Source organism: Mytilus galloprovincialis, chromosome 1 (assembly GCF_965363235.1).
Source record: "Mytilus galloprovincialis chromosome 1, xbMytGall1.hap1.1, whole genome shotgun sequence".
NCBI lineage: Eukaryota > Metazoa > Mollusca > Bivalvia > Mytilida > Mytilidae > Mytilus > Mytilus galloprovincialis.
Window position 1 is genome coordinate 90403993 of NC_134838.1, and position 23532 is coordinate 90427524.

The window sequence follows — 23532 nt, forward strand, 5'->3', positions numbered from 1 at the left end:
AAATCGCTCGCAAAAACAAGTTGGTTTACAGTATATTTCAATGAGACAGCAGCACACCAAAAAGGTACATTTATTTTTGCTTTTGTTTAATGATATCTCGCTTGTGTTATCTTTAATTGCAACAGTCAACAAACCGTTTCATGCAAATAAGGTTACCATTCTGAGCGATACCATTATGATGGGGTTTTGTTAAATGCATGGCTTTGGTACTTATATGAAAATAATCTTTTATATCTACCCAGAAATCACATTCTTGATGTGTTACAACCATCAGCAGTAGGAAATATCATGAATTTGTATATAGTGTGTACATTGTAATTGCTTAGTTCCAAGAAAAATAAACCAACTTTGAAGTATTATACACACTAAAATCAATATAATATGAAAAAAAAATAAGGAGATATGATAACAATGCCAATGAGACCAATATCCACAAGACCTCAAATGGAGTGGATAGAAACAATGACAGGCCAACCTATGGCTTTGTGAAAAAAATATACATTTTTTTTTATTATAAACGACTGCAAACAACAGCATGAGGCTAGAGAAAAAAAAACGTCTAAAAATTGAAACTTGATATACAATTTATTTTCAGTTAACCGAAATAAAGCAAAACATTAGAAAAAAAACTACTGCGTAAATAAATATTTTATCAACAGGTTATAAGGCAGCAACCATTTGATTTTCTGGGGGGGCTATGTTTTTTTTTGGAAAAAAAAGTTTGTTTCCAGTTTTTGGAGGAAAAAATAATTTGTTTTTGATTCTGAGAAAAAAAAATTGTTTGTTTCACCCTCAGCTGCCACTATATGTAATGCTAAAATTGAAAGAAAAAAATTGTTTTCGACTTGTCGCGAAAAAAAATAGATTGTTTTTCGCCGCAGGCGAAAAAAACAAATTGTCCAGAAAAAAAACCATAGCCCCCCCCCCCCCCCCCAAGAAAATCAAATGGTTGCTGCGTAAATAAATATGATTAGATACAGTTATGGTATTAAAAAGTTTTTTAGGGATCGGATTTAATATAATAGGTACATCGGAAAGCACACAAAGACGTTGTTCATCATCTCAAAAGTACCTGTGAAGTTCTAAAGAAGTTTTCCATATATATTTTATTGTTGCACTATGTACACATTAAAATAATAAAGAGACAATTGCATACGCATACAGATGAAAACAAGTATTACCGTAACTTGTCCTTTTGCGAGGCCAAGCACCAACGTTGAATTGGAATTAAAATACTCTTTAATTCAAAAGCCGAAGAGTTACATGTATACGGACCACAAATAATAAAACAAAAAAGAAATTTACGTATTTCCACAAATAAAGTAAATTCTAATAATCATGACAATTACAATCTTCTTATTGACGCCACTTAACTATAAACAACTTCCATACACATGGGAGGTTTATCTAGTTACAAAACCATGTTTAGACCAACATATTCTTTCGGAAATATCTGTAACAAGTCATGTTTTCTATTCGTTCAATGGTTGATATAGTATAACGTTTAAATTTGATTTTGTCATGGTTTATGGACTTAACCTTTTGATATAACATTGTAGTTCGGAATTTGTGTTAATACCTTTTTACCTATGCAATGAAATCAGCATGGTTGGTATATTATACAAAGTGAATTTTACATAAGTTTTTTGTCGAACTATTTTCTTAACTTCCTAGTTGTGGACAATATCATGGTTCCAAATTAAGGGTCTTGAATCAATTTACTATTTGAACATAGTTTATTTAAGAATTGAATTTGTCTTTTTGTAACTTCATTGGGGTGTAAAACCGTTGACCGAAGTACAATTTGTATGAAGCGCGGAAGCGCTTCATTCTAAAAATGTGCACACGGTCAACGCTTTTACAACCCTATGAAGTTACAAAAAGAAGCATTCAATACATGTAATCACAATTCTTACATGTAGCTAGGCTTATGAAAACACAAATTTTATCAAATTTTTATTTAATTAACCTGTGCACTTAAATGTGGGACCTCGTGTTATCATAAATGATAAGTTTTATTGAGTAATGCAATTGCTTAAGGAATAACACGCGATGTACAGTTAGCCAATCAGAATAACGTATTATAATGAAACAGACATCTAATGTAATTATTTATACAAAGACCGTTCTATATCTATACTATTAAACGAGAAGACCTCATTTTGTGTGTCGCTTCTCTTCCTTCCACGATAAATTAATCATCATGCCTCTGTGTTCTATAGGTAGCATGCATAGTCGCATTTGTCATCCATTCTTATAATTATTCTGATTGAGTTATTTTTGGAGAAAAACGACAAAAAAGGAGTCCGGATATTTATTCCGTCATTAGGCTGAATTTTAGTCATAGATAAGTCTTCCGGTTTGAAACATGCACAAGTACAACCAATCGTATGATAGATAACAAAAATGAAAAATAAATAAGCCAATCAGAGCGTTCTCCATATCATGGTGTTTAGATCGCAAGAAGCACAACTATTATACCTCCTTCGAGATGGCAATTATTTTTCGCGTTTATCTACATGTAAACTCCGATTATACTACTTTTATATATAGAGACTCTGTATTCTGTCTACTGTTGTCTTTGAAATGTTTACTATTTAAGGAGTCATACCAGTTGCATATATTAAACAGATATATCATGTTAAGGAGGGGTATTTGCGAAAAATACCAGTCGAGAGAATGTTAAATTTCACGAGCCGTAAGGCGAGGGAAATTCATTCTCAAGACTGGTATTTTTCGCAAATACCCCTCAAGAACATGATATATCTGTTTAATTACACCGAGTGTTAATGTTCAAAAACGCATTGATGATCGTGACGTTACAAGCGTCCAGTTGGATAGAGTATTTTTTGGCAAATACCACGGCAGAGAGGGTAAAAAAGGCATATCCTTTTGGCAAATACACCGGCGGCGTTAAAAAATGAACGATATTCATTTGATAACAGTGAATTGGTGAAAAATACACTGGCTTTCAACCAATCAAAACCCAGGATTCTTACATAAGGTGTAATTAATATATATATACATGCACAAGTACAACCAATTGTAAGATATAGATAACACAGATGAAAAATAAATAAGACATTCAAAGTATTCTCCATATCATAGTGATTAGATCGCAAGAACCACAACTATTATACCTCCTTCGAGATGACAATTATTTTTCGCGTTTATCTACATGTAAACTCCGATTATACTACTTTTATATATAGAGAGACTCTGTATTCTGTCTACTGTTGTCTTTGAAATGTTTACTATTTAAGGGGTCATACCAGTTGCATATATATATACATGCACAAGTACAACCAATTGTAAGATAGATAACACGGATGAAAAATAAATAAGCCAATCAAAGTGTTCTCCATATCATAGTGTTTAGATCGCAAGAACCACAACTATTATACCTCCTTAGAGATGACAATTATTTTTCGCGTTTATCTATATTTCAACTCCGATAATACTACTTTTATATATAGAGAGAGAATGTATTCTATCTTCTTTTTTCTTTGAAATGTTTACTATTTAAGGGGTCATACCAGTTGTATAGATAAATTAAAATAAGTTAAACATGTTGAAACAAGAATGTGTCCATAGTACACGGGTGCCACATCGGCACTATATTTACTTAGTTTCGAGTTGATTGGACTTCAACTTCATCAAAAACTACCTCGACCAAAAACTTAAACCTGAAGCGGGACAGACGGACAGACGAACGAACTAAGGAACGCACGGATGTACAGACTACTGAGAAAACATAATGCCCATTAATGGGGCATAAAAACTTACTGTAACAGTTGTAAGTGAAAGTAGTTATTTGGCAAAAAATGAATGTAGGGTAGAGATTAGATGGAGGCAGAACCTTTACCGGGACGTCGGGATCGGGTGTTTTAAGTTCGAGATTTGGAGATTGCAATTAATCCTTTATACGGGATTCGGGAATATATTTTTTAATTTTCAGGATTTCGGGATATGAATTTCTTTAAATTCTCGGGATTTCGTGTTTTTAAGTCCGGGATTTCGGGATCAGGATCCCTCCGACCACCTCTCAACTAGCCCGGCTAAGTCGGTCTTCATCATTTATACAAGATTCATATCCTACCATTGGAATGTTAATAAGGTTCTCAAAAGAAAAAGCGCTGATTGATGCTAGAAGCATATTTTATTACACTAATAATGGTCTACAAAATGTATATAAAAGCAGTTACATTTATTTTATGTTTGAAGCGGTGCAAATTTTTTATTTAATTTGACTTTTACCAAAAGATGCATTGTAGAAAAGGAGAAGAATAATTGTTGTATAAGGCCAGAAACACGAAACTAATTGATTTTAATAGAAAGGAAACCAATATCAGACTTTGGAAAAAGGAAAAGGGCTTTTGATACCTTTTATGATATTCTCCATACATAATATCTTTTACAAAAAATCTTCCTACAATTAACAGTTAACAAGCTGTATATGCCCGCGATTTCGCGGGTGTGTTCTAGTATTAGTTAAAATTGAATAATGTATGCTTTCATGGACAACGATAAAATTTAGCAATCAATAATTTGTAGGTTAAGTTAAAATGGCCTTATTGAAAAATACATATTTGTTTGTTTGTGTTATCTGTTAAAAAAAATGTCCAATAAGACGTTGCCTATATTCAGGGGCACTAGCTACGAGATAGATAAAAAATATAAAATATGATTTTTTTTTTTTTGTCAAGTTCAATCATTAATGAAAGTGAGATAATATATCGCTTTTAGCTTTTGATTGACTGGATCGATCCACCAAAAAAAAATCATTCTTATTAAGGTAAAAACGATGATTAACATATATTTTTAAGTCAATATAAAATAAAACAGACCAAGAAAAATTCAATAACTGCATGAGCCTGCTAATTATGTATATTATTTATGTTAATATCGCTTATATGGCAATCGGATGTCTTCGAAGGCCAACTTGACAGTTAATCTCTCCACAAGATACCAAAACGACACAGATATTAACAACTATAGGTCATTGTACTTGGCCTTCAAAAATAAGAAAAACCCCATACCACCAAATCAGCTATAATAGGCCCCGAAATGACAATTTAAAACATTTCAAGCGAGAAAACTAACGGCCGAATGAATGCCCAAAATAATGAATGAGAGACAATATGTAACATCGCAACAAACGACAACCACTGAATAACAGGTTCTTGACTTGGAACTGTACATACGGAATGTGGCAGATTAAACTAGTTTAAAGACGCATACCCTACCCCAACATATGACTTTGTGTACTAGTACTATTAAAGACCATGTCCCTTTTACAAAAAAGGCGAAGATACCAATATGTTAATAAAATTCAGTTGAGTTAATGCAAAACACAGAGCAAATCGACATACAACAGTCCTTGGAAAGGGAGAGAAGATAACAAGGGGTTAATGTAATTGGCCGTTTCATAATCTAATGCATCCTGGGTATACTAATATTTTCAAAAGCGTACACGAAAGCGTTTTGATTGGTTTAAAACGTTATAAACAATGGAAATTCAACCAATGACGTAACGTTATTTTCACTTTGGGGTACGAACAATGAAATTACCCATGATGCTTTAGATTCTGAAACGGCCAATTAAGTCAATACAGAGAATCGACACCAATACTGCTGAAACAATAAGAAGTTGAAAAACAAGAACATAACTAAAACGTTGCTCCGGATTGACAAACAATTCGCTTCCTAACTCACTAGTAGTACTCTTTTGTGTTCAAAACCTCTTTGTAAGAACTATCATCATCTTGGAAACGAAACCTCTACAATATTGCAACAACTTAAAGATGTATGTATTAAAATATACGTAGGTTTTGTTGAAATGTGACTTCATAAATATAGAAAGTTTACAGTGGGAAAACTGAAATGATCTCTATTTTCGTAAAGATTCGTTCTCAGCCAACCCTCACCGGATGTAAGCAGTTTATGAGGCAGACTTAAGTTATAAGTGTTGTTCTTTATTGCAGGTTAAATTGAATAGCTTTTCTGTTGCATGAGTTCAATATGCACAGAATAGTTTCCATAGATATAACATTATAGTAATAAGAAAAAATGATAAATGAAAATTCAGTAATGCTGATTATGAATGTTCAATGTCTTCACCTTTTTTACGTTAACTAGGTTCATAACAATAAAATCAGTAATGAACCCTGTTGATATTTTCTTACTTCAAGAAACCCCATATTAAACAGTAGTTATTAACGATTGATGTATCGTATGATGGATAACATTGAGAATAAATTACAGTTACTATAATAAGACATCAAGGGACAAGATAATGGTAACATTGGAGACAAATTACAGTGTTTGCTTTTATACATCAGTCTCACATGTTAAGTGACACTACCTTTACAAGAAAATAGTGTTTCCTTTTCCTTTTATATAGATAGCAAATTCACGTGAAGATTTTAGGAGAAAAATATCACCAGTGCCTTTTCTGGTATTTCAAATTGGTGAGGGTTAATTGATAAAGTCGGTCATTTGAAATCGGAAGATAATATTCAAAACAAAGGTTAGTATACTCTTAAGTTTAGATTATAAAAAAATAGTAAAAGTTCATTATAAAAATAAAACATTGCAGAAAACAGTAATTCGGGGAAAATAATGTAAAGACAATTTCCTATATATAGCTTTTTCATTTCACAAACAGCGACTTTGGCTCTTTATCCATATATAAAAAATATATTATAACTTGTGAATGTACTTTAAGAATCGGACAATATTTATTCATGCTTTTTTTTATTTTATCAAATAATAAATTCTTATAGTTGAGGAAAAACTTTAATTTTGTTACAATAGGGAGGAAGGGAAAGTATACGGTTCATAGAAAATGTCAGAAGTCGGTTTATAACACGTTGTTTTAATCAGTGATCGTATACCATTCCTTGCATTTGTATTTTTTTTTTATATATTTTTTAGGCATAAACAGTGTTGCGTAGAAGACCACAATGAAAGTATTTACCGCAATACCGTTATGCTTTGTTTTCAAACTTATTACGTCATCATTCAATAACGTTGTGGAACCAAACTGTGATATAACTAAAACAATTTGTGAATATAATTGGACAGTTAATTATATACAGACAATGGTTTACAATCCCCCTTCTGGAACAGGTACACGATATCCTATAGTACCAGTAAATGGTACACTGCAAGCTAGAACAGACTGTGGTTCAAACAACTTTTACAAGACAGGTTTGTACTATTATAGTATAAGGAAGAGACAAAATAAAGATTTTCTATTCGGTCAGTCTCAATAAATCAATTATTTTAAACCAGTGATAACTTATCTCTTTATGCATGTTATGCTGATAGTTAGTTATTTTAAAACTTTTAAAAACTCATCAGTCATACGTTAAATACGTCCTGTCATTTTTTTAAATTTCTATTTTCTCTCATATAGCATATCTAGCATTAAAGTTCGATCAATCAAATTTAATAAATCACTTTCAAGTCAGTTCAAGTGGTGTATGTTCTTGTACTTAAAAAAGTTAAATAATAAATTTTACAGAATTATGTCTCTCTTTCCATTCCCCCTTTTAAAAGTAAAAAACACAGACCATTGTGGGTAGTTATTGTTGGATTTAATGCAGTAGGTTTGAGTAATGAAAATTAGGAATTTAAAAAAAACTATTTTTATTTTATGGATTAAGGTTTTCTTAACTCGGATGATTTCATTTTAGTAAGACGCTTTTTTTATTATGTAAAAATTATGTTTTTAATATGTAAAATGATTATGATGTTTATTCATAGTTATAATTATATTTTACTCTTATATGTATACATTCTCTTTACGTTAGTTTCTTATAAACTGTAATATACTGGCTTGGTTACGATAAAAAAAAAATGATCTTTATTTTAGTTTACTAAAAAAATGCATTATTGGAAAGATAAATAAAATAATAAATTATATTTTCGCAACTTGTCTTATTTCTTTGTTTTGTGTTATTTACTTAGATGAGCGTCAGATACTTTTGGGGATTTCTTTATTGTTAGTTCACCTCACCTGGTTTCATTGCTTATCAAATGAAAGGGACCTGTGAAAACATTGTTTTTTCCCTCATTAACAGATATATTTGTAAATGATTTGTACATGTATGTTATCTGATAGATTTGAAAGCGTTTTTGTTTTTAATCACAACAGCTAAAGAGCAATCATTTAACTTATAGGGTGGGGGATTGGGTTTTTTTTCTGAGTAAGAATTTTAATTTCTCGGGCGAACACATTAATTTAGTTTAACGACGCTATCAATCAAATTATATTTTTCCAAAATTTAGCACTATAAGGTATTGGGAAAATGCGCATTCAGAATACTTTTTTTGTCACCTGTTGGACCAGACTTTTTTTGTTCATCAAATTGGGAATCAGAATATTTTTGTTTAGGAAAAACCATAACCCCCTCTTTTGAAGTTAAATGGTCGTTCTCGAACAACACATATAATTGCTGTATGTTGTTTTTGTTTGGGTTATTGTAGTTGATGACCTCAAAGACAGTATAATAACGGGTGATGGTGAACCCCGAATGGCATTTGCTATAAATAGTCAAATTCCAGGGCCTTCTTTGATAGTTTATGAAGGACAACAGGTATATTACTAGATAAAAGTTCTAAAAGAGATAGCAAGTATGTCAATCATAATTATAGCTTCGAAAATCCATGTTTTTTATATTATTTTTTGTTTGATCTACATTACTATTCGTTGCCGCCAAAAACTGAAATCCACCTAGAATCAAAAGTCAAGAAAAAGACAACTATGATGCAATTCTGTTCCTGCTTGTGAAAAAGGGTAACTTTATTTCTATTATACAAATGATATTTTCTATTTTTATCTGCTGCAATGAAAATATATATCGAACGATATAAACAGAATTTTTGAAAGAAATAAAATGCAGTTTTGCTACTTTCAAATATTCAACTATAATACTAGTAAAGTAACTTCAAAAGTGGCGATCATTGCAGTCAAATCGTTGATGCCTTTTGCATATTTCCTCTGATGAAAATCCATAAAGAGAAGAATACAACATTTTCATTACAACTGTTTGATATATAGTTCTGTATATTTCAAAATAGATAGTGATACGTGTGAAGAACGATCTATGGATGGAAGGTATAACATTTCATTGGCATGGACTGCCACAGAAAGGAACACCCTACATGGATGGAGTACCAAGAGTGACACAATGTCCTATCAATCCAGGAGAAACATTCACTTACAGGTTTATATAACGTGTTATAGTATTTTTTAATACCCTAGAATATGATATTATAATTGACTCCAAACAATATAATTGAAAATTTAAAACTTTTTTAATAATTAATCAATTTCGTTTTATAACTATAGTTGACTTGCATTTCTCTCCACCTTTTTAACAGCATAATTTTAGTTTTACAAATCCTGTGGTATTTATTCGAAATTTAGAACACTTATAAACTAGAAAAACATAACAACAATTGTAGTTTTCCTTAAATGTTTTGAGCTATTCTGTTACGACACTACTTGGTTGTAATTTTTTTTCTAATGTTTATTTATTGGCTTTCAAAACGGTATCCTCGAACATATATATTGATATTTTTCTTTCTGTAAAGCCTGAAATTGTCTTGTTTACACCACAACAAACAGTTCTAAATAGATATAGGAAGATGTGGTGTGAGTGTCAATGCGACAACTCTCCATCCAAATAACAATTTATAAAAGTAAACCATTATAGGTCAATGTACGGCCTTCATTACAGAGCCTTGGCTCACGCCGAACAACAAGCTATAAAGGGCCCCAATATTGCTTGTGTAAAACTATGCAAACGGGAAAACCAACGGTCTAATCTATATAAAAACGAGAAACACGTATAAATCACATAAACATACGACAACTACTGTACATCAGATTCCTGACTTAAGACGTTTTAATGGTACCAAACCTTCTCCCTTTTTCTGAAACAATAGCATAACATCACAACATAGAAAAACACACGATAAAATATCAATTGACAGGCTTAACTCAATCAAAAAACGTAAATTAACACACTATGAACGAATAAATTTGATCTGCGATATCTGAATGCAAATGCACAGTTATTAAAATATTAGGGACACACATCCAAGACCAGTGTACATGTATGTAGTTGTTTTTTGACGAGATTAGTGTTAAGAAGAAGTTATCTCATACATTTTCAGCAACGTTGGTAATACACAATACATGCAATCTACTAAATATTACACTTTACTCAATTCGTATTAATAAAGTCCCTTTTTATGCCCCACTTACGATAGTAGAGGGGCATTATGTTTTCTGGTCTGTGCCTCCGTTCGTCCGTCCGGTTAAAGTTTTTGGTCGAGGTAGTTTTTGATGAAGCTGAAGTCCAATCAACTTAAAACTTAATACACATGTTCCCCATGATATGATCTTTCTAATTTTAATGCCAAATTATAGTTTTGACCCCAATTTCATGGTCCACTGAACATAGAAAATGATAGTGCAAAGTTCAGGTTAAAGTTTTTGGTCAAGGTAGTTTTTGATGAAGTTAAAGTTACATCAACTTGACACTTAGTACACATGTTCCCTATGATATGATCTTTCTAATTTTAATTCCAAATTAAAGTTTTGACCCCAATTTCACGGTCCACTGAACATAGAAAATGATAGTGGGAGTGGGGCATCCGTGTACTATGGACACATTCTTGTTTATTCTTATTTTTAGATTTACGGCACAACCAAGTGGAACATTTTGGTACCACTCTCATTTAGGAACACAACGATCAGATGGATTAGCTGGAGCTCTCATAATATTAGAAAATCCTAGCTTACAGGTAATGACGTATTATAACTTATGTATAGGTCGATTTCTTTCCCATACTATATGACACATTATTTTTTTATAAGTCCGTAGTTTTAGTGGAAAAAATCCACACAATAAAATAAGTGTTCATTACTATTTTGCTCAATTTAAAGGCTGACATAAAAAAAAAAATCGCTAGCAATCTCTCTTACAACCTGTTAAGTCATTAAAATTTTCATAGAAATATTGGTAATGTGGAAAAAAAACACAATTTTGGTTATAACATCTTTATTCTAGTCTGCACTTAAACGTTTAGAATGAATCAACCAGAGAACAGGCAATAACACAAAATTCTGGAAATAACCAAAAAAAAAAACATAAGATAGCCACTGGCAAGATAACCAAGATGGAACAAGCACATGTACTACATATTATGTGCACAAGCTCAAAGTGGCATGCAAATAGGTCTTTTAGACTGGCCATGTTTAAATAAAAAAAAAGATTACGATACCTATATACCTCAGTTAATCGGCTCGTTAAGTTGGGAGAGATCCGTCCTTTTGCGCCACAACTTTTTTCTCCAATGCTACGTTTGCGCCACCTGTTTTAAAATTACATGGCATCATTTGCGCCAAAAATATAAAACATACGATTGCACCAATTAGAAGAAAAACGACTTCCCTCCTCCTTTATTCGGACTTGAAACGGGCAGTTTACACGGCAAATGTTTCCATTTGTGAAACATACTTTCTTCTTACTGCTGCTGCATGCATGGGTACTTCCCAATTTAATGTATGTAGTAGCTTGTAACAACTTCACTTTATTGTCCAAAAAGACAAACATTAAACTTTAAGGATGAAATGCATAAACAGTTCATAATAGTTCCTGTAGAATGCTTCTGTTTCATTACTGATAGATAGAGTTTCAGCAAAAGCTTCTTTTTTTATCTCTTTTTGGCATATCTTGTATTAATTATTCAGCAAAGCAATACGTTTTCTTCTCTCTCTGTACATGGACTGTCTAATGCATTTCAAGTCATTTCTCTCCAAATTCTCATCTTCATGGTGAAATATTTCCGAGCGTATGATACTTTTTAAGCCAAACATAAGAATAAATATTGAATCATTAATATATATGATAGATATGTGTACAGGTAAATTGGCGCAAATGAGTTCCGCAATTGATACGTTTGGCGCAAATTATACCCCTGAAAAACAGTTATTGGCGCCAAAGGACTGCAAAAGGACTGCTGCCGTTAAGTATGCCTAAATTTCACTGACTTAACATTGCTTTTAATTTCACTTGGTGCCTTCCGTTTGTGTTTTATTAACTTCAGTACTGTTTTAGTTACAAAAAAATGAAATAAATATAAAATGATTTTATTTGTGTAGACTAAGAAACTAAGCCGACAACCTGATGCTTCCGAGTTCGTATTCTTGTTATCTGATTGGTTCCCCTTTGGCTCCGCTACAGCAGACAAATGGGCTGCCTGGGATATAAACAGGTGTGTGTATAATAAAAGAGTCCACGATGCCAGTAATGTGTCCATACAAATAGTATTACCATTAGACAACGATAGCTGGAATTTGTAATGCATTTACGGATAAAAGGCGTCATCAGTTAAAATTCCAAAACAAATTACTGTGTGCCTGGCATACATATTAAATAAAGCATGTAAATATCATAGATTGTATATTCTTTGAAATGCCATATTGACGCCTGGTATACAGAAACTTGCATTTTGCTAATATGTTCTATTGTATAAAGTTCTCGTGTAAAATATATTCATCTAAATATTAACAAAATATAATGTAGCTTGAATCCGTATGTTACAGGTTTTCAGAAAACCTGAAAGGAGAGAAGTGTTTTGATGTCAAAAGAACATATGATTATGCAGAAATAGGACAACGGGGAATACAAACACCAGTTATAAATGCAAAAGGTAAGGCATGTGTCGACATAATCTGATATGGGTTTTCTCCCTTCCAACAAAAAATTCATTAAACACTTCATTCAGGTATCATTTGAGACAACGCCAATAAATGGAAACAATACTTGCAAACGAATCACAGACTATGCAAGTGTTTCCTGTTCCTAATCAAAACCGTTTCCAACTTACTATGGTATGAGGTAAAGGAGTTTTTGGTAAGAATTTAAAAATCATCTTGTGTTTCATAAATTAACTTCATCGCACAAAATACAATCATTTTCTAAAGCCTCGGTCACACCTTAACGGATAGCTCGAACGGATGCCTAACGGATAACTTTTTTTCAATCCGTTCATGTCCGTTAGACGTCCGTTCTTATCCGTTTTCCGTATACCTTGTTCATCCGGTTTATCCGGTACGCTTTCGTTAGGTGTCTGTTTTATGCGGTACTCGTCCGTTGGGTGTACGTTGGACATCCGTTCTGTCCGGTACGTTTCCGTTTCTCGTACGTTGCATATCCGGTGTGTGTCCGTTATGCATTCGTTTTAGTCGGTTAGTATATCAACGGACTCCCAACGGATAACAATTTTGTCAACGGACAACTTTTATTTTCATCCGTTAGGCGTCCGTTCGTGCTATCCGGTAAGGTGTGACCGAGGCTTTAAGCATAAAAATGAAGAATTAACGCAAAACGTACGTCTAAATAAAATCATAAAGGGTGTAGCGTAAATTACAGTTAATGAGGCAACAATCCAAAGACACAATAACACCCAAAAATGACATCAATAACAATCTTGTCATATTTTTTGGCAGGAAGACGATACGAGGAAGACGGGTCTACGTATTATCCATATATACCATTAGAAATATTTGTTGTAAAGAAAGGTGGTCAATACAGGTTCAGAATTATAAGCATAGCAGCAATGAATGCGTACCGTGTTTCTATTGACAACGTAAGATGTTTCTCGTATCATTTTGTATATTTATCTATTATATCAAATTCTAATTTTATATGATTTCCAGTTGAACTTCTTTGACGATTGACAGCTAAACGTTTTACAACAGTAACCATTATATTTTATACTGATCTTCCGTTATGCAAGTTGTCTGTGTTTTTGTCAAAGAAAATGAAAATGATATTGCTCATCTAGGACATTGAAATCTGTCTACTCTAATTCATCCATGTTGTAAATACTCAAACGCAGTTCAAATTTTTACTTATTATACAATTTTTATACATTTATTTGGTTTAACTTGAATTTCTCGAAATTAAATCATAGAATAAGAGGCAAATACAAAAGTAGACATCAATGTTTTTCTTCTAGTTAAAGTGAAATTCGACGAAATTTTACATCTTATAATAATAATCTTGTTTTTGTTTTAATCAAGCATATTTTGAAAGTTGTGGCAGTTGATGGGACTGAAGTGGAAGCAGAACAAGCAGAATCCGTTATACTACATTCAGCCGAGAGGATAGATGTTGAGATCCAATCAAATGCTCATGTTGGCAACTATTGGATACGGATGGAAGATATGGCAGCAAAAGATACAAATGAGGTTTGTAACTGGTTCTCAATCGAAAAATTCAGTGTTTTACACTTATACGTGACAATGTATGGATATCAGATTTTATTTTTCTTGCTACATGCAATACCTGAAAGGTAGTTCCAGGATCCAGAATATAATATGTAGAATAGTCAGCCCACCAATGTTCTATGTGAATTCCTATCTTCACTTGTTTTGATATCACTTTTATTTAACAAAGATACACTTTCTTTTTTTTTTTAATTCTATTTATTTTTTCAGAAACCAATAAACATGGTTAAAGGTTATGGTATTTTGAGATATTCAGCTGCTACAAGTGATGAGCCGATAAGTCTTAGAACAGAATGCACAACAGATCGTCCATGTCGTGTGATAAACTGTCTCTTTGGGTAAGATTGTCCGAACACCTAAACCGATTGATTAAAGACACACTTTTATTTTATCTGCGTGAAAAAAATGTCATTAGTTATGTTTAAAATATCATTCAAAACGGAAAGTCCGTAATCAAATGATTAAATAAAAAGCTCAAACACATCATAAGTCTAGAATGGATAACAACTGTCATATTCGTGACTTGGTACAGGCACTTGCTTATGTAGAAAATAGTGGATTTAACTTTAATTGCTGGCTCACTTGTAAGTCGTATAAAAGTCCATTATAATGACAACGATGTGTGAACAAAACAAACAGACATAATAGGTAAAAATGTCAAAAATGGGAGAACAGCAGTCAAACTAATCAAAATCACTATAAAACACAAAAATATATTACAAAGAAGCAGACAAATGTATATAGAAAAGTACATTGGCAAAATTGAAAGACAAGGATATAAATATTTACCAGTACAATAACACAATGACGGGATGTATAAATACAGAGCCACTTCATATATAACAAAGAAACACAAAAAGGCATATTAATAGACAAAGCACATAAGCAAAATCGAAAGACAATAATACAAAAATACCATACGTCAAAGGAATATCACAATAAAAAGACTTAACTGCAGTAAAATTAATATTCATAAAGACAATTAAAAGAATATATAACACGTTATTAACAATGATTAAGATGATAAACAATATTTACCCAATACCCAGAGTCTGTACTTCAAGACCATCGTCTATTATTTGTGAAGTTGATACGGAATATTTATGAACAAGGACTTGGTACATTCCAATGGTATACATTTTACCTTAATTCACCTATTCGTTCTTTGTTAATCAAACGTATTATGTTTGGTATGTTTTAGCAAATTTCCAGATAAACTGAACACCTATTGTGTACCAATGTCATCACTGAAGTCGTTGAAATCGGAAATTAAAAAAAATCCTGTTCCAATGCCAGTATCCAAAAACGACTTCCAAGAATTCTTCATGAATTTTCACTTTACAAGTAAGTTGTAGTCTTATGATTTAAATGATGAATATTGCAGGTTCGTTATATCTGATATCTTTTTGACAGAAAAATATTCAATTGTCTTTGTGTATTTACTTAAGCTTGCCTTTGTGATTACAAAATATACTTTTATAATTTTCGAAGATTTTTGTGTTTTACAAAATGTTTTATATTCCGAACAAAAAAAAAACAATTCAACAGTATACAGTATATATGTTGTATTTCGTTTATCGTTTGGTAAATAATTATATAAATGCACTGCAAAATGCTGGTTTTTGATCGGAATAAAAATGTTTGTAAACAAAAATATACGACAAAGGAAATCAAACTATGAACATATCATTGAGTTGAAAAGTTCTGTACTAGGATATACATTATACATAAATCCCTCTTGGGAATAAGCTAAAGATAAACCCAACGATCTTCCAGTATAATTAGCTTCTGCTTTAAAAATGTCTTCATAACTCAAAAGTTATCAATAACAATAAATCTAAAAATGCATAAGTTGATACCACATTTGAATTTTCAATTTTGAAATAAAATGATGAACATGACATTAAGGGCGAAAGAAACCATCAGGAAATCAAACTTATAAGTCGAAAATACAATGACAACACATGACAAAACAATGAAAAATACCAAACATTTAAAAAAAAACTGTACACAAAACACAACACAGAAAACCAAGACTTAGCAACATGCGCTCTGTAAAAAAACCAGTCGCTGAGGTCTGACGAAGAACCTTACTGTGATTACATTTTACCCAAAGTGAAGGAACTTTCCCCGTAATGTAACCCACATGCATATCTTTATTATAACAGTATTTGGATTTCAAAAATAGGAAAAGCAAATCAAGATTTCAAGTATAATTAGCAGATAACACGGGGTTTTTTTTCAGACTTAAATAACAATCCAAAAGCGCAGTCCTCTATAAACGGAATTAGAATGAATTTACCTGCGTCTCCTCTACTTGTAAGTAATAAATAGTTTTATAGAGATGTCTATTTGTTTTGATACTGTTACTATACTAATAAGATGGTTATTTTTATTCTATTGAAATCAATAATAAAACTATTTTATGATAATTTATGCCATTCGTTGTGTTAAAAACTCAAATGTTTTTCATTATAACTTTACAGTTATTTTTTTTTTGGATGAGTTCGATATTTTTTTTTATTTCACTTTTTTTTTAAGTGTCGGTATTTGTCCTGTGTATTGTTATTTTGTTTCCTTTTTGTATCGTATCAAAAATTTGTAAATGAATTTAAAAATTATTTTGGCTTAACAATATGTGATTTTTAAAAAATTGAATATCGATAATAGGAAAAGTTGAGAATGCGCCTATGACACAAAACCACGAAGACAACTAGATGTCAACGCATGGTCTAATAACATGCAAAATTGCATAAAACTAACAAGAATATTTGAATGACAAAATTCAATACCAGATATTATTTTACTTACACAGGTAGATTCTGACAGTCCTGATTCATCAACCTCATGTGACTTTCAGAATTGCACTTCAGTTTGTACCTGTACATATATTCTGAACCTTAAATTAGGAAACGTAATCCAGTTTGTACTTATAAATTACGGTAAACATATATCAGTATACTTTTGTTGAATTTGGATCCTCCTCTCAAATGCGAAAATAGAGTTTTCTATTACTTTGCATCTCATCATTAACTGTTTTAACCTACCTCAGTCAAATATTGGATTGAAATGGTTTGGGATAATATGTTCACGTCCTGTAATTCTTCAAGAAATTATGCAGTATTTGATTTCAAATTTTTGAATTTCAGATGAAGGTAAATTCAGAATAGGATTTCTGACGCACCAATTTGGTTAAATTTGAATCTTGTTTTGTGATATTTTAACATTTTCAAGCAAAAATCAAATAACGTTTTAGTTTTACCGGTCATGGATTTAAAATTTCACCGATAACTAGACACTTTTTTGTACTGTATGCAGTCTTTTTATGTTTTTCATTTTGAAGGAACTTTGTTCAAACAAATTACATCTCTTACACCTCTCATTAATAGAACCTACTGGTTTCGGAAGAGCCCATCCTGTACATATGCACGGCCACAGGTTTCATGTGATGAAGATAGGATTTCCTGATTATAATACAACCACTGGAAACCTTACTAGGATGAATCCTGATATAAAATGTAATACACTTGAGTGTAACAGAGCTGAATGGGCGGATGAGTTGTGGAATTATGGCAATGTTCCTGGAATGAATGTTGACAATCCACCAATTAAAGACACTATCATTGTGCCATGGGGTGGATACGTTGTCATACGAATTGTTGCCGATAATCCTGGTAGGTTTTACCTGTATCATATAACCCAAAGTATATGTTGTAATACAATGAATTAATGATTCGTCCTCTATAAAGCTATTTGGGTGTCAACTTCAAAAAGAGGTGCTCATCTAAAACATAACTAAATTGAAACTAGCTTCTTTCTGTTGAAAATGTTTAAGAATAATTTAAATCTAAACTATGTACAAATGACAGATAATTGAATTAAAAAAAAAATATCACATGATTGCCTGACAGTCCCGACTATATCCCACTGTGTTAATCATTTCATAATTGGATGGGTGAAATTAGTATAATATTAAGATACCAGTGAACTGTGCTAATTTCTTTTCAAACACTAGAATTTTTAATAAGCGTACTGGAATAATTATACATGTACGTTTTTCTTTTCTTCTTGTTACTTTTTTTATGGTTTATTTGAAAAATTTCATAGAGTTCCACGATCTTTGTTTTTCATTAAATACATAGAAGACCTATTGGTGACCTTTTGCTGTTGTCCGTTTTATGGTCGGGTTGTTGTCTCTTTGACACATTCCCCATTTCCATTCTCAATTTTATAGAATCTTATTTCGTGGATTATGATAATTTTTAGACTTGTCAAGAATTATCATTACATCGACCGCTTCTGTAAGTTGAATATTCGATAAATTCATCGAATTCAAGCTAGTTTAAACTTATTTGTTTAGGTTACTGGTACTTTCACTGTCACATTGAACTGCATAATGTAGACGGAATGGCTCTAGTGTTACAAGAAGGTAATAAAACACAGATGCCTGCATTACCAGTTAATTTTAGAACATGTGGTGATTTTGTCTTGAAAGATAATGAAAACATAGCACTTTTCAGTGATGGATTGCTGACTGATTCAACAGATTCGACCGATACAGGTATACTTATAGAGACAGTCTTATGTCTAAAATAAAAGTTAGAAATACTATTCCTTCTCATTTAAATTTAATTGTTCAAGAGAAAACAATTAACAATTAGGTTATTATATATATCAGAGACAAACAGAAAAAAGTAAAATCACAAAATTCCAAACGAAAAGTCACCAATCAGACACATCAAATGAATGGACAACAACTGTCGTATTCCTAACTTAGTCCTAACAACAACAATATTGTTTTAAATCAGAGGTTCTTAAATAACTTTTTTTACAAAAAAAAAACCTAACAACGATAGAAACTTTAAAGTGCTGACAAAGTCACGAAAAATGCCCTACATAATTGATGTTACCCTCTTGCTAGTTGCAAAAACAAATCTAACAGTACATTCTGCAATATAATTCTTTATGTGGGAATAGACTTCATTAGGACAACTGTTTTCATTGTTGTCACGGGTCGTGCTTTCAATTCCCGGTTGGGTCAAACCAAGGACTTTAAATTCTAAAATTAAGTGCTTCTCTCATAGGCACGCGATATACAGGTGTACAACCAAAGACTGATGATGACGGGAAAAAAGTATCTGGTCAGGGTATCATTTCTCCCAACAGTCTGCTACAGTGCTTGTAAACTCAATACAAGATACGTTTCGATTAAGTACAAAGCAGGATTGATACTCGTATCACATTAAAATTTCTAACATCCTAAAATTTTTACATTTATGTTTTAGTTGTCACTGGATGTCAAACTCTAACCTATCATTTTCATGTTCTTTTTGTTTACAAAAAAGCATTTTCTATTTTTGCTAGTGCCCGGCAGTACATGTTACAATACTAAAAATATAAGGAATAGTAGAATTAAAATTGGTATTATTCAACCATTATGCGAACGTTATATAAATTATTACATATTATAATTTTTAAACTCTTTTTTTAAGATATAAAAGGCAATACAGCTGAACAAAACAGAACCTACATTATAGCTCTTACAGTGTTCCTGTGTATATCTATGGTCACAAATATTATATTAAGTTCACTCTTGTCCTCAAGAGGAAACTTTGTTACTAAGCAATCTTATACATCTGCTTCCGAATTTACTCTAAATTCTGAGGAAAAGCGGCATTTGATCGAAAGCAGGTGATTCAATAATGATATTGTTGAAATAAAATTATATTAGTAGTTATTTAAAGTTATCAAATGTTATAAGAAGTTCATCCAATAGAAAAAAATATTGTATATTAGTTACGTTGTTGACACACAAACTGAATAAAAAATTCTACTATTTTCTACTACCGCCTGTATATGACATGAAATTGCAACTTAAATTTATGTGAACAGAATTTTGCAAAAGCAATGATCAAGATACAAAATAAACAAAAAACACCATTAAAACCCAATAGAATATGAATTTATCTATTTAATTGTATATCCATGGAAAACTTCGATAGACACTCAAACCTTTAACACTTTTACCACAGTATTTTGGTTTAAATCTGATTGTTCAATATTGATGACTTTGTGTACGATTTTTCAAAAGCTCAAACAGAACAAACGAATGGATAAAGACTGCCATCTTCCTGACTTGGTATAGGCACTATTTTTTGTTTAGAAAATGGTGGATTAAACCTCGTTTTGTAGCTAGCTTTACTTCTCACTTGTATGACAGTCACTCCAAATTCCATTATATTGACAACGATGTGTGAACAAAACTAACAGAATCAATAGGTAAAAATATCAAAAATGGGGGTACAGCAGTCCAAATTGTGTTAGAAACTTAATCACTACAAAAACAAACGAATATGTTACAAAGAAGCACAAAAAGACATGTAAACCAAATCACATTTGCAAAAATGAAAGGCAAGAATGCAAAAAAAATAGAATAGCACAATAACACAATGACGGGGTGTATAAGTACAGAGCCACGTTTTTGTGTATTAAAGAAACACCAAATGGCATATACACAAAGCACATAAGCAAAAAAGACAGTACTACTAAAAGTATCATAGAACAATTATACAATGACGGGATGTATAAGTAAAGTTGAGGGTTACTAAAATTATGACAGTATAAAGGTTAGTTGGTACTAAAAACAAATGGTGGTTCTCTTATGAAAAAATAGTCCGGATAAGAATCTGAGTTAGCTCGCTTTAGGGTGTTATACCTTGTACATTAGGATTTAAATAACTTCGAGATTAATACTACTTGATGCAAAATGTATAGCCTCGGTCACACCTTACCGGATAGCTAGAACGGACGCCTAACGGATAACTTTTTTTTAATCCGTGCATGTCCGTTAGACGTCCGTTCTTATCCGTTAGGCGTCCGTCCATATCCGTTGCATGTGCGTTAAGCGTACGTTTTATCCGTCGACGGCCGTTCTGTCCGGTGGAAAATTTTAAGCATGTTCAAAACTTTGAACGGACGTCCAACGGATAAAATGTCCGTTAGGCGTACGTTTTGTACGGTACTCGTCCGTTTCGTTTCCGTTTTGTATCCGTTACGTGTCCGTTATACATCCGTTGGAGGTCTGGCTGATGAATTCACCAACGGACTTCTAACGGACGTCTAACGGATAATACGAATGTTGAACGAATGTGAAACGGACTTCTACCGGACGTACAACGGATAAAACGGATGATGAACGGATCTGAAACGGATAAATGCCAATTGAAAATTTCTCGTCAGAAATGCCAATTAGATCTCTTAAGGTTCATGAATTCTTTTTATTCATAATCGATCTTAGAATAAGGGCACTTCTTCACAATCAAGCAGCTGTTATTCAGGTAAGACACTGCCCTTTTGCGGCATTTTGAAGAACAAAGCAATTCAGTTACACAGAACATTTTCAATATTAATGCGATTTACATGTATTATTATTGCCGCCTTTAATTTTTTTGTATATCTTGTTTATCCGTTTAATCCGGTACGCTTCCGTTAGGTGTCCGTTTAATGCGGTACTCGTCCGTTGGATGTACGTTCGACATCCGTTCTGTCCGGTACGTCTCCGTTTCTCGTCCGTTGCATGTCCGTTATGCATTCGTTTGGCGTCCGTTTTAGTTGGTCAGTACATCAACGGACTCCCAACATATAACAATTTTGTCAACGGACAACTTTTATTTTCATCCGTTAGGCGTCCGTTCGTCTTATCCGGTAAGGTGTGGCCGAGGCTTATTAGAAGTAACGAAATATGTGTGGAAATGTAACATTGGACTCTAAATGTTTATCAATTCAACACTGTAATTAATTATTTGAATATTGTTATTATTGGTATAAATACTGATTTTCTTATCAGTAATTCAAAACAACACTTAATACTATTGTTATATACATATGCACCTTAACGGTTCTACAATCTGTCGATATTTGTATTTTGGCATTGCGCAAGGTCATGTTTTTGTTTTACTGTTAATCAAGTCTTTACACTAAATCCATCAATTGGCTGTTTGAAAAGAGGAACGAATGATAACAAAGGGACAGTCAAACTCATAAATCTAAAACAAAGTGACAACGCCATGGCTAAAAATGAAAAAGACAAACAGACATACAATAGTACACATGACACAACATATACAACTAAAGAATAAACAATACGAACCCCACCAAAAACTCGGGGTGATCTCAGGTGCTCCGAAGGGTAAGCAGATCCTGCTCCACATGTGGCACCCGTCGTGTTGCTTATGTGATAACAAATCCGGTAAATAGTCTAATTCGGTAGGTCACACTCATTAATATTCATTAATAGTATTTAGGTCACATTCATGAAAGGGAAGGGGATTGTAGTTACGACGTAAGGAACATATCCGATATCATTTGTAAAACGGTTATTCCATAACGGTCAACCAACTCGTGATGGCGTCCGTAAAAGGACAAGGTTCACTTATGACACAAAATGGCCTAAAATATCAACTTTATCATAAAACACCACAATGGTCTCAATTTGGTTCGTTAATGGGTCTATTTCAAAAGTTTGAATGCTAAATATTTCAGTTCTTTTCATAAAGAGTATAAAATATTCTCCAAAGTAAGTCCATTTTGGACGTTTTGTTAAAATATGACGATTTTGTACATTTTTCAGACCTAAAAGCTTTAGAAACACCTTGGCCGCCACCTACGACCCAAAATGTGTTGTAACCAAAAAATTAGAATTTTGATATAGATTCCATCAATATAAAAACTTTTTAGATCGTAGATGGTTAATTATGCAAAAAACAATTTAAATTGTGGCAAAAAAAGTACCAAAATTGCCCTTTTAATACAAATTATGTTTGTTAAAGGGGTCATAGCTCCATAAATTGTAAAGGAAAGTGCCAGAAAAAATATTTTTGTCTATGTGAAATTTGTAATTATTTAGACCGATTTAAAAAACATAAAAAAAATCAGGGCCAAATTTAACCTTTCGTGATGGCGTCCGTAAAATTTACGAAGGAACGATTTCAACTTCACCATTTGGAACTCTTAGTTTAATAGCTTCCTTATGAGCAGCAACCCTCTATCAAGAAAATCATGATAGGAAATGCAAGCACGGGAATATCGTATCAATAGGGAGATATATACCCCGTACGCAGGTGCTGCTGGTATGTAGCTACTTAGAAATGGAAAGTTCATAATTGGAAAGCTGAAATCATCTCTTTTGTCGTAAAGTTTTGTTTTCAACCGACCCTCAT

The 23532-nt window shown here is 32.4% G+C and overlaps 1 protein-coding gene across 1 annotated transcript; it reads left to right on the forward strand.

Moving 5' to 3' along the window:
* Positions 1-8424: 8424 nt before the first annotated feature.
* On the forward strand, positions 8425-19499 carry LOC143062410 (uncharacterized). Its single transcript, XM_076234133.1, has 9 exons — positions 8425-8603; positions 9088-9233; positions 10713-10821; positions 14108-14275; positions 14525-14652; positions 15516-15658; positions 17704-17988; positions 18675-18875; positions 19399-19499. The coding sequence occupies exons 1-9, from the start codon at positions 8541-8543 to the stop codon at positions 19497-19499; spliced, it is 1344 nt and encodes a 447-aa protein (XP_076090248.1). The 5' UTR covers positions 8425-8540.
* The last annotated feature ends 4033 nt before the right edge of the window (positions 19500-23532 follow it).

Excerpts from the sequence above, each read along its gene's own strand:
- LOC143062410 (XM_076234133.1), top strand. The coding sequence starts at position 8,541 with ATGGCATTTGCTATAAATAGTCAAATTCCAGGGCCTTCTTTGATAGTT. Across the intron at positions 14,276-14,524 it reads CAGCAAAAGATACAAATGAG|AAACCAATAAACATGGTTAA; the intron begins GTTTGTAACTGG and ends TTATTTTTTCAG. Across the intron at positions 14,653-15,515 it reads GTGATAAACTGTCTCTTTGG|CAAATTTCCAGATAAACTGA; the intron begins GTAAGATTGTCC and ends GGTATGTTTTAG.